The sequence below is a fragment of the Pleurodeles waltl genome, chromosome 4_2, assembly GCF_031143425.1.
Source record: "Pleurodeles waltl isolate 20211129_DDA chromosome 4_2, aPleWal1.hap1.20221129, whole genome shotgun sequence".
NCBI classification, from domain to species: domain Eukaryota; kingdom Metazoa; phylum Chordata; class Amphibia; order Caudata; family Salamandridae; genus Pleurodeles; species Pleurodeles waltl.
The window spans coordinates 940,553,708-940,568,654 of NC_090443.1; the positions used below are offsets into that span (position 1 = coordinate 940,553,708).

The 14,947-nt window shown below is 44.5% G+C and overlaps 1 protein-coding gene across 1 annotated transcript in view; it reads right to left on the reverse strand.

Annotated features, from left to right (window-relative positions):
* LOC138293500 (vitamin D3 hydroxylase-associated protein-like) overlaps positions 1–14,947 on the reverse strand; it is a 392,308-nt gene that overhangs the window by 42,023 nt on the left and 335,338 nt on the right. The window contains exon 14 of the mRNA XM_069232738.1: positions 4,567–4,712. Coding sequence (XP_069088839.1) covers positions 4,567–4,712 — 146 coding nt within the window. The remainder of the gene's footprint in view (positions 1–4,566; positions 4,713–14,947) is intronic.

Consider the following 14,947-nt stretch of genomic DNA (forward strand, 5'->3'; position numbering starts at 1 on the left):
ATTAGGCGAAACAGCTTCCGGTACCTGGGAATACAAATAGCGCTATTGCCGGAGTTGTCATGGGCTTTGAATGTTAAGCCCTTAACCAAGCGGGTCAAGGAAGACCTCCAGAGATGCAGATCTCTGCCGCTCAATACCCTCGGCCAGATAGCTCTATATAAGATGATGGTAATCCCCTGGTCCCTTTGCTTGCTTCAAAACCTTCCCTATCAAGTCCCCAGACGGTGGTTCGCCGATATGGAGGCTGTGATGCAACAGTTTATGTGGCATGGCTCCCGTCCGCGCCTGGCGCTTTGGGTCTGTCAACGGGACTTCTAGGAGGGTGGTCTGGGGATGTCCAATCTCTACCTTTATCACCTGGCGATGCATTTGCTGGTGATTAACGACTAGCTGGGGGGAGGATGGTCGGACCCCGCCTACCAACTGAAGCTCTTGACCATTGGTTTCCCTGACTTGTTTGGGATGCTATACGGTGACCCCGTGCCGCGTAAGATTCCTGAAGAGACAAGGGTGGTGCTTACAGGGTGGAAGGCGGTGCAGCGAGTGTCGGGGTGGTGGCGTCGGCTTACCCAACAGACCCCATTGTGGCAGGGTTCATGGTTGAAGGAGGTCTCTACGCTCCGGGGGTTCCATAAGTGGGATCTTATTGGGATATCGTCGCTCGGAGACATCTGGGCGGGTACACATATGCGGTCCTTCCAGGAACTTCAACAGCACTTCTCGCTCAACCAGACTCAGTTTCATAAGTACTTACAACTCCGTCATGCCCTGCAGGTGCACCTTTAGACAGGACCGGTCTCCCAGAGTTCAGCCCCATGGAAACCAAGACACTTATGGGACACCTAGGCAAAGGGGGGGTATCTCGTATCTACCGCATGTTGACTACTAATACATCGCAGCCACTTGATAAGCTTCGTTCACGATGGGAGCAATGGGTGGGCCCGATGACGGAGGAGGACTGGAGAGACGCCTTGATGGCCCCAAGACTGTTGACTATGACTTCCCGTCTTAGATTGGTTCAGACTTATTTTCTTCATGCAGCGTATCTCTCCCCCAAAAGGCTGCACATGGCCGGCCTTATGCAGCAAGCTGAGTGCCCACGGTGTGCGAGCCCGACAGACGACATTTTCCATATGGTGTGGGCATGCCCTGATATTACTACCTATTGGCGCGCAGTGTTAGTGGAGGTGTCCAGGGTCTTGCAGGTGGAGATAGAGCCCGCCCCTCTGCCAATCCTGCTGGGGGTTCTTGAGGGAGTGGGCTCCAGCAGGGTGGATCGAGCCTTTGTAGGAATGGCTTGTTTGGTGGCCAAAAGGGACATCGCTTCAGGCTGGAAAGCGGAGTTGGCCCCTGCGCGGGCAAAGTGGCGCCACGGGATGGACTGGTGCGCCTCCCAGGAAAAACTTGTTTATGAAGCAAGGGTCTGTCCTGCCAAGTATGAACGGATGTCGGGGAGATGGATGGGATCCTGGGGGGAGGACGTTGGGCATGACCCCTCGGTGTGAGCTGGGGAAACGTACCCAGGACTTCATGGGGGTTATTAGTCCCATGTTTATGATATCTGTGTAGTGTTCAATCAGAGGAGGAAAAGTGTGACCAGTGGTGTTGTGTTGTGTTGTTTCTTCATTCTGCAATAAAATCAATAAAGCTGTTTTATTAAAAAAAAAATGGTTTTCAAGTTATTCAATGGATATTCGAAACGAGAACAAAAATGTCAGTGTTCTCCATGTGGTTCACAAGGACCAAGGCTTGCTCTGCAGGCAACCTTCAGATATGCGAATGGATGAACTCTGGCAGCCAGTTTATCTCTAGTGGAAACTGGCCTATGCCTCTAAAATATGAGAATGTTCTAGAGGCAATGTACTGCTTAGCTAGTGCCTCTGAAGAGTCAATTATAAGTCATCCCAGTGCCTTTCATGGACTGCTATGTAGTAACCAAACCAGGCAGCAGTCATCTTAACCCTTTAAAGATTTCCAGTGCTGCTGCAGAGCAAGTTAAAAGTCAATCACCAGCTAGGGTATCCTAGCGCTGAGTAGGGGTGTGTGCCTAGCCCAACCTATGGTAGGCTGGTTAATTGAAAAGCCAGGTCTTTAGTTTCTTGCAGAATTCAAGAAGGGAGTAGGAGGCTGTGTATGCTTGAGATATTGGCAGGTATACTGTGGAGCTGAGGTATGGTTGAGGAAGATATGAATGTTCAGGTAGGTTGGGCCTGAGTTGTGGAGTGTCTTGAATGTGTGTGCATGAGGTGTTTGAACTGAGTGTGTTTGTGTATTGGAAGCCAGTGTACTTCCCTGAGGTGTGGTGTAATGTGCGTTCTGTGTGGGAGGTTGGGTCTGACTGCTAAGTTCGGGATGTTCTGTAGTCTTCTGCTTGCTTGGTGATCCCAGCGTAAAGAGTTTCCTCATTGTCCAGCTTGCTGGTGAGTAGGGCGTGAATTACAGTTTTTCTTGTGTGCTTGAGAGCCATTTGAAGATCTTTCTCAGCATCTTCAGGGTGTGAAAGCAGGAAACATTGACAGCGTCAAGTTGTGCAGTCATGTCCAGTTAAATGTCAATGATTATTCCAAAGTCCTGGTGTGGGTTCTGGGTGTGTGTCTGAGTTTGGCAGGCCACCAGTTGGAGTCGCATGGTGAGGGCTTCCTGCCCAAGACGACTACTTCCATCCTGTCCATGTTGAGCTTGAGACAGTTGGCTTTCATCCAGTTAGTGACGATCATGTAAATAGTTAACTTGTTTCTGGTGTTGGGGATCTTGTCTGAGAGGGAGAGTATGAGTTGTATGTTGTTTGCATAAGAGAAGATGTTGATGACATGTGCGGGTCCGAGGGATCATGCATACAATGAAGAGGGTGGAACTGAGCAATTAACCTTAAGGCACTCTGCATATGAGTTTGCAGGCTTCTGAGGAGTAAGGGCCAGGCTGACAGCATGTATTCTATCCATTAAAAAAGAGTAGATCCAGCTGAGAACTAGTCCTTTGATTTCAATCTAATGCAGGCATCTGGTAAGGATGGGGGCTGAGAAAATGCTGTAGAGTACCAGAAGAATGAGGGCTGCTGTGTCTCCTCTGTCAAGGATCATGGGGATGTTGTCTATGTCATCCTATGTTTGAATCATTATAGAATAGGTAAGAGGGAGGTTTAGGGCATTGTGTACAACCTCTGTGTTACAGATCGTCCTTCCATCTAAGTAACTCAGTGGGTTAATGTGTTTGTTGTTGAGATTTTTCTGCACAACGTTATTCAAAAGTTCCAATTCTCAATTATTTGCTTTCTGTAAATAGCTAAATATAAGCTGAAGGTCATAAATGTGTCTCCATGCAAGATGTTCTATTCGTCTAAGGTTGATTCTGATTGGTGCCATCAAGTTGGGAAGCAGTAGTAGACACTCATTTTGTTAAAAAATGATTGTACTGTCTGCTATACTGGTGTTCATTACTAGTGTAATTGCACACATAGGTCTATATATACATTATACATACAGAGTTCAGAAAGCAAAACATTCTTTTTGCTGACTTTTTCTAGTTTTAAAGCCATGCACACACCATATATTTTTGTATTTTGAGTGCCCAGCTAGCTGTGTTTCTGGCAAGGGCCTTGCTCTGACAAATGGGCATGCTGATAGGGGGAGTGGCTGGAAAGTGGAGAACAGTTACTACAAAATGGGAGCTATTAATGAGCGGTGTAATGCACATTTAATTTAATATTTAAATAAATATTATAGAAATAAAGATATATAAAGAATATATATAACTTATGTGAGAATATTTAATTACCTTTTTATTTTAACAATAAATGTAAACTACATGAATAAATTTACTTTATATATAACTTCTTATACATAAGACCTATATATATAAACATTTTACTTTAAGTGGGTATGTTTTTAAATATATCTTAATCCACTAAAATTAAAATAAAAGTGTAATTTATTATTTTGAATAATTAAATATGTAATTCAAACATAAGTTAATAGTGCTGCAGCATTTTTTTTGTTCTGCATTCAACATAGATATGTGAAGTTAAATTATATTAATATGTAACATAAAAGTGTTTTTACTATTTTGTTTTAAATGCAATAAAGTTTTACAATTTCTCTGCATACATTACCAAAGGGAGGACTCTACCTCAGTGGTGGAGACCTCTGTCTACTTCCACCTGCATTTGAAAAGTTACTAGTAGTAACTTTACACTCATAAATTAGGCTCCAAACACAATTTATGAGATGAAGACATGCAAGACTACAATTTGTAATACATTTAGACTCATAAATGGAGAATAGCCAAAAGTAGTACGTTTACTACAAAGGGTAAGAGTAAATTTACAAATATGTAGATTTACTCACAGGTAAATGTATCTTTGTGAACAGGGCCCTGAATGTGTTTAGGTACTACTGGCTTGAAGCTAGTAGAACCAGAATCCAGAGGATTCTCACTCTATTCCAGTACTGAGGGAAACTTATGCAGGATGGAACAAAGTTTCACAATACTTCTAGGGAGTTTCCACGTCTCCTGTGATTTAACTCATACATTAATGTTCAAGAGTTAAGGCCCAAGTTAAACACACACCTTGTTCATTAGTTTTTCAAACTTATCATTATTGTACTGTGTGTAATCCTTCAACTGTCTCTCATCTTCCTGCGTCACTGTACTGACTGGTACTACACCGACGGGGAAGTTCAAGATACTGTACTGTACTGTGGGGCAAACGGCAACTGAAAAAGAAAAGGAAAAGTATATTAAATACAACCTCTTCTAACTTTGTAAAAACAGGAATATCAAAATTTCATAAATTCTATATTTAGGATTAACATTAGTATAGGCTCTGTAGTGTGGAGGTCCAAGACACACCCAGATGGCAGAATCTGACCCGCTGTGTATGTCTGAATGAAACACAATGTATCCAGACTAAAACACTACTCTAGAGACCACTGAAGCCCTGATTAAATTAATACAAGTATGGTGCCTATACAAACTATAAATGTGGGAGAGGTATCACTCATGTACAACAGGTTTTGCTTCCCAAATTTTTGAAAAATACAAATAAAATTGATTAACATAAATTTAAAACAAACATTCCCAAATAAAAATAGAGCTCGTCTTTGCTATGGGGCATTGACTTATTGGTGACCGATATGCATGCACATGTGTAGTGGCCAACAGTAATTAAATTTCATAGATTTTTTTGAAAAACATCACAAGATGACCATCATCCATGTTTATGCATACATGGTGACCTTTTTGTAATAGACTGTCTCGTGTTTTGTGAAAACTCATTACAGGATCACCACCAACCATGTACACAAGTGAATGGAGGCCTACCTCTTATGGTTTTTCAAAATACATAAGACATCTGGTGGCCATCTTGCAATCATTTTTTAACAAAATAGGAAAATCTATTGCAAGATGGTTGTTTTCCATGTGCATTGTGAACAGTGGCCATGTTGGAAAGAGTTTTCAATTGAACATGCATTGGTAAAGCCAAAGCCGCAGCCTGTTTTAATGACAAGTACAGGGCAGAATATGACGGTGGAGCCACATGCTGTACTAGGGCCAGGGTGAGTTGGATGGGGCATGGACATAATAGGGGGCAGAACAGTGGAGAAAGTACTACAAAAAGCTCACCAGGTCATTGGCAACTCCTAAACATGCCTACAGCCAATGGCTGAAGGAAGCTGACCAAAAACCAACTCTCTGTACTGTGTGTATGCAGATAAGTAAATTGTTATGTAGTGGTAGTATGTGGTTCCCGGCAGGGATCTACATCCCTCCATAGTAAAAAAAAAAAAAAAATCATTAACAGCACACATCCAAAGTGTTGGAAATAATTATCTTTTGCGTGGTGTAGCCTCAGATTTATGCCCTATCCGTTCTTGCTGGAGGTAGAACTCTGCACACTTTACCCCTGCGAACCAGAAATAAAGTTGCTGTTTCCCCCTCAAATATGGTTGAATTTGCCTAACTTTATTATAGGGCCTCATTACGACCTTGGCGGTTGCGGTGGTGGTCTGACCACTGCCAAAGTGATGGTCTGACCGCTTTGGCGGGGGTCTGATCGCCACTTTTTGACCATGGCAGGAGCTCCACAGTTGGACGGCCAGCACCGCCAGTTTACCTCGACAGGAGAGACTGGTGGTGCTAGTGGACTGCAGCACCTATTGTGCCACCCTCTACAGTAGTAGTACAAACATGGATTCAGCCCTACCAGTTGAGCCAGACCCCTTTTAGATACTACCATTTCAATCCTAAGTAGGCCTTACAACCCATAAGGCAAGGTTCTTGGTATTTAAAAGTAGGGCATGTAGAAATGTAATGTTAAGCATGCTATCTGTGACCTGAGAAGACCACTGAACTTGCTTTCTCTTGTACTGTGGGAAGGAAGTGGAACCAAGGATCATCAGGCTAACTTTCTGTTCAAGCTACATGGACATAAATTACAGGAGGCCTTTTCTGCAATGGAAGCTGCACATGGACCTGCTCCGGACCTTTGGCCTTTGCTGGAGCGAGTCCTGGCCACCAAGTGCTGTTACTGTGATCCTGTAACCCTTAGCTGGGTCTGGGTGGCCATCTCCTGCCACCTCTGAAAACCTAGAACTTAGAAATGCTTTGGCTCCAAAGACCGCAGGAGGACTGGGACAAACCTGCCAAGCCAATCCACCCAAGGTGTGTTGAAGCTGGGCTGAAGATTCATGTTTTTCCAGGTCGGGGCTTCTTCATATCAAATCCAATTCAGGTGGACTTCATGGGAGAAAGTATCTGTCCTTGTGGAGCCCTCTTCATCTACAGCTTGCAGGATTAGCCTGCCGGACAAATCTGAGCTCCAAAAAAGTAACTAAGTGCGAATTAATACATCTTTAACGAATGAAACTGCAAAAAGTATCCAGGTAACAAGGGACATTCATTGGGTGCAAAATTGCACCAAAAACGAACGGTTTCACCAGGACCTCATCCAATGATGATCTGGCCACATGGTGCCCTCCTTAGCTGTAGCATGCAGCCTTTCCCCACTGAAGATTTCTGACTTCCATTTTTGAGGCAAAGTGCCAAGGTAAAACTTCTGGATTGGACCAAATTGCTATATCTGACCTGTGCTCCACCTCAGTTGGTTTCAAATCACACCTAGGTTCAGTCTACTATCACTACGACAAAATATAGATTTAAAAATACCAGAACTCATGAATTCAGAAAAAAATATTGTGAGACAAAAATATGTTTGTTGACTTCTGGACTCTGCACTTTACCACTGCTAGCCAGTGCAAATATGATTGTGCTCTCTCTGTCCTTCAAACAACGTAAAATTTACCTACACCTAGTTGGCACGTTTAAGTTACTTGGAAGTCCCTAGTAAATGGTACAATATGGGCCTAGGGCCTGTAAATTAAAATCTACCAGTGGGCATGCAGCACTCATCGTGCCACCCAGTAAAGTAGCACGTTTAAAACAGGTCTCAGGCTTGCCACTGCAACCTACAGTGCATTTTTAAACTGCACCGACCTAGCAAAATAAACCTGTTGCCAGGCATAAACTTTTCCTTCCAATACTTATATCACCCCAGGATAGGCCCTAGCCCTGACGGGGCATTTAAAAAGTAGGACATGTGTGTTAGTTTTACATGGTTTGGCAGTGAAAAACTTCTAAAGTCATTTTTCACTGTTTTAAGTCGATCTCTCCCATTGGCACTGAGTTACCTTATTATATTTAATGAGTGCTAACATTAGATTGGGAGCAGGTATTGTTATGCTGTTCACACTCAAATGAATTGTAATTTAAACCCGTCTTTAATGGTAAAGTCAAAGTTAGAAAGTTTTCATTTTATTTTCCTAACCATTTGTGTCTTCTGCCAGTGTCCTACTCAACACAAATGTCAATGGCTCTACTGTTGGGGTTTTCAGTTTTCTATAGACAGAGACAAAGGAGGTTAGGTGTGGACAGGATGGACCATCCTAGCAGGATGACTGAGGAGAGGGTATACCCAGTCCCATTTGCACTTCATGGGGCTTTGCGGCCTGCACATACAAAGAAACCTGACGCCAGGACTGCTCTGCCTTTTGTCACCCCCAGACAGTTTGGGGCCTTGCCAGGGAAACAAGATCTTTCCCGAACCAGATGTGTGGGTAAGACAGGGGGTCTCCTCACACAAAGGCTGGCACCAAGTACAAACAATTGATCTCCAGAACCACTCATCCGAGGACTCCTGGACCTGCAGATGTTGCAGAAGAAGCATTGCCCTTTTGTTTGAAGGACTGCCTTGCTATCTGAGAAGGAAGAGTGGACCTGCTTGCCTTCATCCCAGGTTAACCAGAGTGACTCCAAGTTAGTTAGCCTCCTGTGTGAGGTATAGGGACACCACAAGCTTCTGAGATTTTCCTGTAATTACTCAGCTGTCCAGCTGCAAATGAACCAGTCTGGACCTGCAACTGGACATTCCTGAGCTCTGCTAGCCTCTGCTCAATGGAGTCAATGCTCCCCAAGAGATGTCCCTGGTCCTGAACACCTAGCTTAGGAGGGCACTGTTCCTGATATAAAAGTGAAAATCCCAAAGTTTGGGCCTTGCAACTATGAATGGCCCCTTTTCACCAAGGCTCTGCTGCCTGCGATTACCTCCAACTGGTGGCTCTGGTGAGACCTGCTGTTCACATTGACAGCAAGTGCCAGCGATGACCAGGAATGCAAGACCTGTACTTCGTACTATAGTAGCAATAGCCCGCAAACACTGCCAGAGCGAAGCTACAACAAAGATGGTCCGTGACACCGAACAAGCTTTTTCACGCCACAGCAATGACCATCCACAATGCTCAGTCTCCTCCTTGCAGCCTCGTCCAAAAGGAACGGAACTCTTCTCACTGGACTAAGAAGGTAACTTTTCAGCAGGACTACTCTTGCCCCTGTATCCAGGGAAACAACCATTACAACGCAACTGTTACCATTCCAATATGGCCAGTACAATGCAGGTATCGTTAACAAGCATAACCTTCACAATGCTTGCCTTTACAACAAATTTCATTGTAAAGGCATGAACAGTAAAGGCATATGTGTAAAGGTTTTGCTTGTAAAGGTAACTATTTTGCATAGCAGTATTAAGGGGGTGATTCTGACCCTGGCGGTCGGCGGGAGCACCGCCGACAGGCCGGCGGTGCCCCGCAGGGCATTCTGACCGCGGCGGTTCGGCCGCGGTCAGATGCGGAAAACCGGCGGTCTCCCGCCGGTTTTCCGCTGCCCTTGTGATTCCTCCATGGCGGCGGAGCGCGCTCCGCCGCCATGGGGATTCTGACACCCCCTACCGCCATCCTGTACCTGGCGGGTCTCCCGCCAGGAACAGGATGGCGGTAGGGGGTGCCGCGGGGCCACAGGGGGCCCCTGCAGTGCCCATGCCAATGTCCATGGGCACTGCAGGGGTCCCCGTAAGAGGGCCCCACTTTGTATTTCAGTGTCTGCTATGCAGACACTGAAATACGCGACGGGTGCCACTGCACCCGTCGCACCTTCCCACTCCGCCGGCTCAATTCTGAGCCAGCGTCCTCGTGGGAAGGATGATTTGCCCTGGGCTGGCGGGCGGCCTTTTGGCAGTCGCCCGCCAGCCCAGGGCAAATCCCAAAATACCCTCAGCGGTCTTTCGACCGCGGAGCGGTATTTTGGAGGGGGAAGTCTGGCGGGCGGCCTCCGCCGCCCGCCTGACTTAGAATGACCCCCTAAGTGTTTTATATATATCTATATCTATCAATATCTATATATACACACATTTTAATTGTTTAGGATGGGTATGGGTTTTTGGGTGGTAAGGGGTTTTTAGGGTGGCTATAGGTTTTTGGGTGGTGAGGGATTTCTAGGGTGGGTATGGGTTTTTGGGCTGTGGGATTATAAGGATATATGTGTGTGTATGTGTGTGTGTATATATATGTATATATATATATATATATTCACTGAAAAAAACAAAGGTTACAGGGACATTATAGTTAGGAAATAGAATTTGAATAAAACATAGAAATTCACTGAAAAAAACAAAGGTTACAGCAACATTATAGTTAGGCTCACAATTTAAATGTACAAAACCTTAGAAATTCACCAGTTATGAGTTATCTCAACTAACTATAACTAGTGCCCTAAGGTGACTATAAATCGTGCCACCGCCATGCACAGTTGTTTCATAAAATTTTTTACTGCAAATATTACATTGATATTATTAATTATGTTATCAAAGATGTCATCAGTACCATAACTTGCGGGTAATTACCAGTGCATGGCAAGAGTGTGAGTTATAGTTAGTTGAGATAACTCCAACTATAACTGGAAAATTTCAAAGGTTTGTATCCACGCCACCATGTCGGGCCAACCCCCTTGAAGCACCCAACCTTACACCGTGTATGGCCTTCACTCATGTGAACCGGAGGTTGCCCACAAGAGCTGGTCTGCAGCCAAACCCTGCGGCCAACATCCCTAACAAACTAACCCCGTGTTGCACATTGCCCTTTTGCTGTGTGCATTGGGAGTTGTACGTGACCTCTCTGGTTGCCAGAAAAAGTGTGAGAGGGTGTATCTGGGGGTGAGAGTGACTATCAGATTGTCTGTCTGGTTGTGAGAGTGCTTGCATCAGTGTTTGAGTGGATGTGTCAATGTGTGCGTGGGTCTGTGAGTGGGTGCATCAGGGTGTCAGTGGGTCTGTGAGGGTGTGATGGCCGCCACTAGGTAATATATATATATATATATATCTATACATATATATTAAAAAAGCATACTTTCAATTGGCTATGTCTTTGGCACCGTTTGATGAATCTTCATGAAATTATGTAATAAAAGTTCGCCATGATTCTTATTGCAATGGGAAGTTTTGGGGTGATCCGTCAAGTAGTCAGGGACGATAAAAAAAGGAGGTGGGCTTAAAAAAACATGCATTTCCCAAGTTAATTCCCATAGGAGCTTTGAACACGACTACAGCCCGAACCACTTAACAGAATTACACCAAATTTGGCAGAAAGCTAGCTTTCAGTATGCAGATTGTGCTTTTGGGTATTTGGTGTAAATCTGTTCATTATGACTCCCCGCAACCCCAGGATCTGCCACCTGCCCGAAGCTACAATAAAAGAATGAAGGGGGTCGGTTGCAGATCCCTGAGCCCAGGGGACAACCACCTCCCTGGGGCTAGATTATGTTCGGGGGGGCTGGGCTTTCCTCCTCATGGAGCTTATAATGGCCGTGGGGACCGCCAACCCCTACGGCCGGCTCCTGCTATGTCCTGGGATGCTCACCTCCAGGACATAGCTGTTTGCTTTTGCTTGGTTGGAGCTGACAGCTCCCATCAAGCAAAAGCAACAAAGTCTGCTTTCTGAAAGTGGGAGCTGTCAAACAGCTTCCACTGTCAGAAACCAGAGTTTTCATCTGTTTTGTGCAGGAATCAGATGAAAACATTGCTCTCACAAGCAGGGAGTGCTACTTAAAGCAGCTCCCTGCTTGTGGGAGAAAAGTCGGCTCATGCAGGATGCAGGAAGCCGGCTAGGACTGCGGTGGCCATGAGGCTCCAGCAGTCCTGTCACTCTCTCTATCTCTCTCTTCCATCCCATAATGGGATGGAAAAGAGAGAGATTGTCATTGCAATGGTCTCTTCATGCAGTGACTCCACAGAATCAGACTAGCAAGATGTTCAGTGCAGATGTTATAGTTACATTTGGATGCAGAGAAGAACATAGTCACTTTTGGCTTAAAGGTCAAGGTCTTGTGCTGTCATTCAGTAGGCTGAAGGTTCAAACCCTAGTGTGTTGGTTTATTTACTAGTGTTTTGACTGTTAAACCATCCTAGTGATGGAACATTCACATATCTTTCCAATCACATGCAAGGGTTGATTGTCATAGGTATGTCTGAAAGCATCACAGTAAGGAGTCACCTATGACATAAAGGTTAAGGTCACAGACCTTCACACTGAAAGTTGAGGGTTCTAACTCTAGGTGTGCCCATGGTCATTTTCCGTTTTTAATTTCTTTTAAGCTTAAGGTTCACACTGAAAGGTGATCTCACTCTTTTTAAATGACAATTATATTTATCTTTTCAATTTGTCCAGGAATATCTAATTCTAAGCATATCGTTCACCAAAGCCTAAAACACTCTCTATCTCTCTCACTCTCTTTTTCTCTCTCTCTCTATTTCAATCTCTTTTTCCCGCTCACACGCCCACTCAGACCCTTATGCACTTGTTGCGTAGGCTCTCATTATTCTAATGAGGCTACTTGATGCGAGCGGCAGAATCATCTGAATTGTGGGGAACCGAGCCCAATCGCACACCATGTGACAACTGTCGGCCTAATCTGGGTTTTACGGCTAATTAGCAGCGCCTCATCTCTGCCCAAAAGCAGGGATGATTGTGGAAACTGGTGCATGACAGAAATGACTCCTCATGGAAATCGTGGTCTCATCCTTTTCCCTCAGTTACATTAGCCTCACATATGCGAAGACAAACAGGCAGAGAATGGTTCAATAAGGTTTATTGAATTGACTGCCTCTTAGATAAAATTACATGAATTGTAATAACTAGGATGATCATACACGCTAGAAGAAAAATGTTGACAAGAAGAGTGAAACACAGAAAAAGTCCCACCATACTGTCAATATGCGTAATATATGTGGTTCCTACCTAAGCTATGTTAGAGCACAGCGTAAGAAGCCCTAATCTGCCCTTCAGGTTTCCCCCTTGGGAAGACTTCATCCCCCAAATCTCAGCAAGGAAGCCTGTTGTCTAGAAGACACCATCCCCATGTAGGCCAGATATGAGGTAGTCTCAACAAGCAGCTTTAGCAAAGCCAATCAGCATGCGGTCGTGATCATCTGGCTGGAACCTCCCTCTAACGTGTATGGGACAGAGAAGTGTTTTTATAATAAAACAGCTGATGTTCTGTGAAAATGTAACTGGGCTAAGGTGCACAAACCGCAGGCCTAGTTGCTAAAATAATGTGTATGAAAACACGGCTAAGATAGCTATACAACACACTCCCCTTGCTGGTTCAAAGGTGGTAAAAGCCTAACATTAATATATCATATATACATGAATGTCAATAATGACAAGTTAAAAGGTACTTGATCATGTAAAATATTAAAAAGGGGCAATTTAAAACATCAGCAGTGGTGCCAATAGGACTGAATTTAAAAGGCAGTTTCATTTTTAAAATCGCCAATCAATCAATCAATCAGGAATTTGTAAAGTGCACTACTCACTCGTGATGGTCTCAAGGTGCTGAGGGGGGAGAATGAGGGGAGGTGCTGCTACTGCTCAAACAGGCAGGTCTTGAGAAGTTTCCTCAAGGTAAGGAGGTCTTTGGTCTGGTGCAGGTGGGTGGTAAGAGTGTTCCATGCCAATTACATCCAAGACAATTGAAGCCAGGAAATGTTCCACTTCGGCAGGTGGTAAGGTAGCCAGATTGTTGCCAAAGAAAACCAAGGAGCACTCATGTTCCAAAGACTGAGCTCCAGCTGAGGCAGCAGCATGCTGTGTTGTGCCCAATGTTGAGTTAAGAGCGGCATGATTCACGAAGGGCAACTCATAGGCAGCTTCCCATAGGAAACACTTCCTCAACGCGCATGTCTGGTAATGAGCCCTTAGCGAGAACATCAACAGATCAGCGTCCAATGAAAGTAAGCACTGTGTAGAAAGACAAACTTTTAATGCACATTCAAGAAGGCACCAAAGGCATCGAAACACGGGCTGCACACAATCCAAAACCGGTCTGAGTGACGGGGACCAGTCGCACTCCATTTCTTCCAGGAGTGGTACTCAGAAATACTGCATCATGTGTTCACCACACAGTTGCGCTGGGGGAAGCGCTTTCAGTCCTCCTTGTTGTGAAGGGACAGCCATTGCGAAGAAAAAATTGCAACAGCAGGATGCCACCTATTAGAGTCAAAGCAATCGGAAATCCCGCAAAAATACTTGGACACATAGAGTGTTTGGCTAAAGGTATTAAGCCAATTATAGAGGAAAAGGTATGAATGAAACCAGAACCAACAGCATTATAGAAATGCATAATCCCAGTAGTACAGGATGCATTAACTATTCATTCCACGAGTTCACAAAAGTGTCTTGGAAAGTTTGTACTTAAAAAGGACTGTAATTCTGCAGATGACTTTGCAACGTGAAGCGCATAGGTCTCGTGCGCAGGTGTAAGTGCTACATGTTTTTGAAACGATAAAGCTTTGAGTCTGCTCAACTTGTCAAAATTCACATGTGAAGAAGCAATATTAGCCAAATATTTGCTACTTTCGTCTGTTGTGTAGGAGGAAAAGGAACATTCCTGCAACAGGTGACAATTTGGGAGTCCAAATCGACATAAGCTATTCCGGCTCGCATTCCACAACATCCCTCACTGTTAAGATGCACATAGCTTCCATTCGAGAGCACCTGGAATGCAGGTCTAATCAAGGGGACTGGTACTGCCTTCAGATAGCAAGCTAAATTTGCTGTCAAAGCATTACATGCCCCATGGAAGGAGAGCTGCTTACAAACCATTGAATGGCTCACAGAAGTCTTGCATTCACTGCCGCTAAGAAAGACCTCTTTCATGTCATTGAAACATTTTTATGAAAAGGGAAGCTCCCACACCTCATGTCTAACTACCAGCCCTTCATATCTGCCTACTGGAATATGTTTCAAGCAGGATGTGAACTGAAGTGTTGAAATAGGCAGATTAATAGCCCCATGTATTAACAATTCAGCGAATGGTATTTCAGCCACAACCAAAGGCAACTTTTCTAATTTTTTGATGTTTAGCATGACATAAGTCACTTCTTTCTTTGCCATTATTTGTTGCTGTCACAAATTAAATGTTGAGAATGTGTCCCTTGAGCTTATGTTGCCAGGGAACGCAACCTCCTTTCATTGTTTGTAGTGTCCAACCAAACTGCATAATGGACCCTAACTGGCTCGGTCCATGTTGTAAAGATGGCATGTTGCTTTGCACTTTGTCTATTACT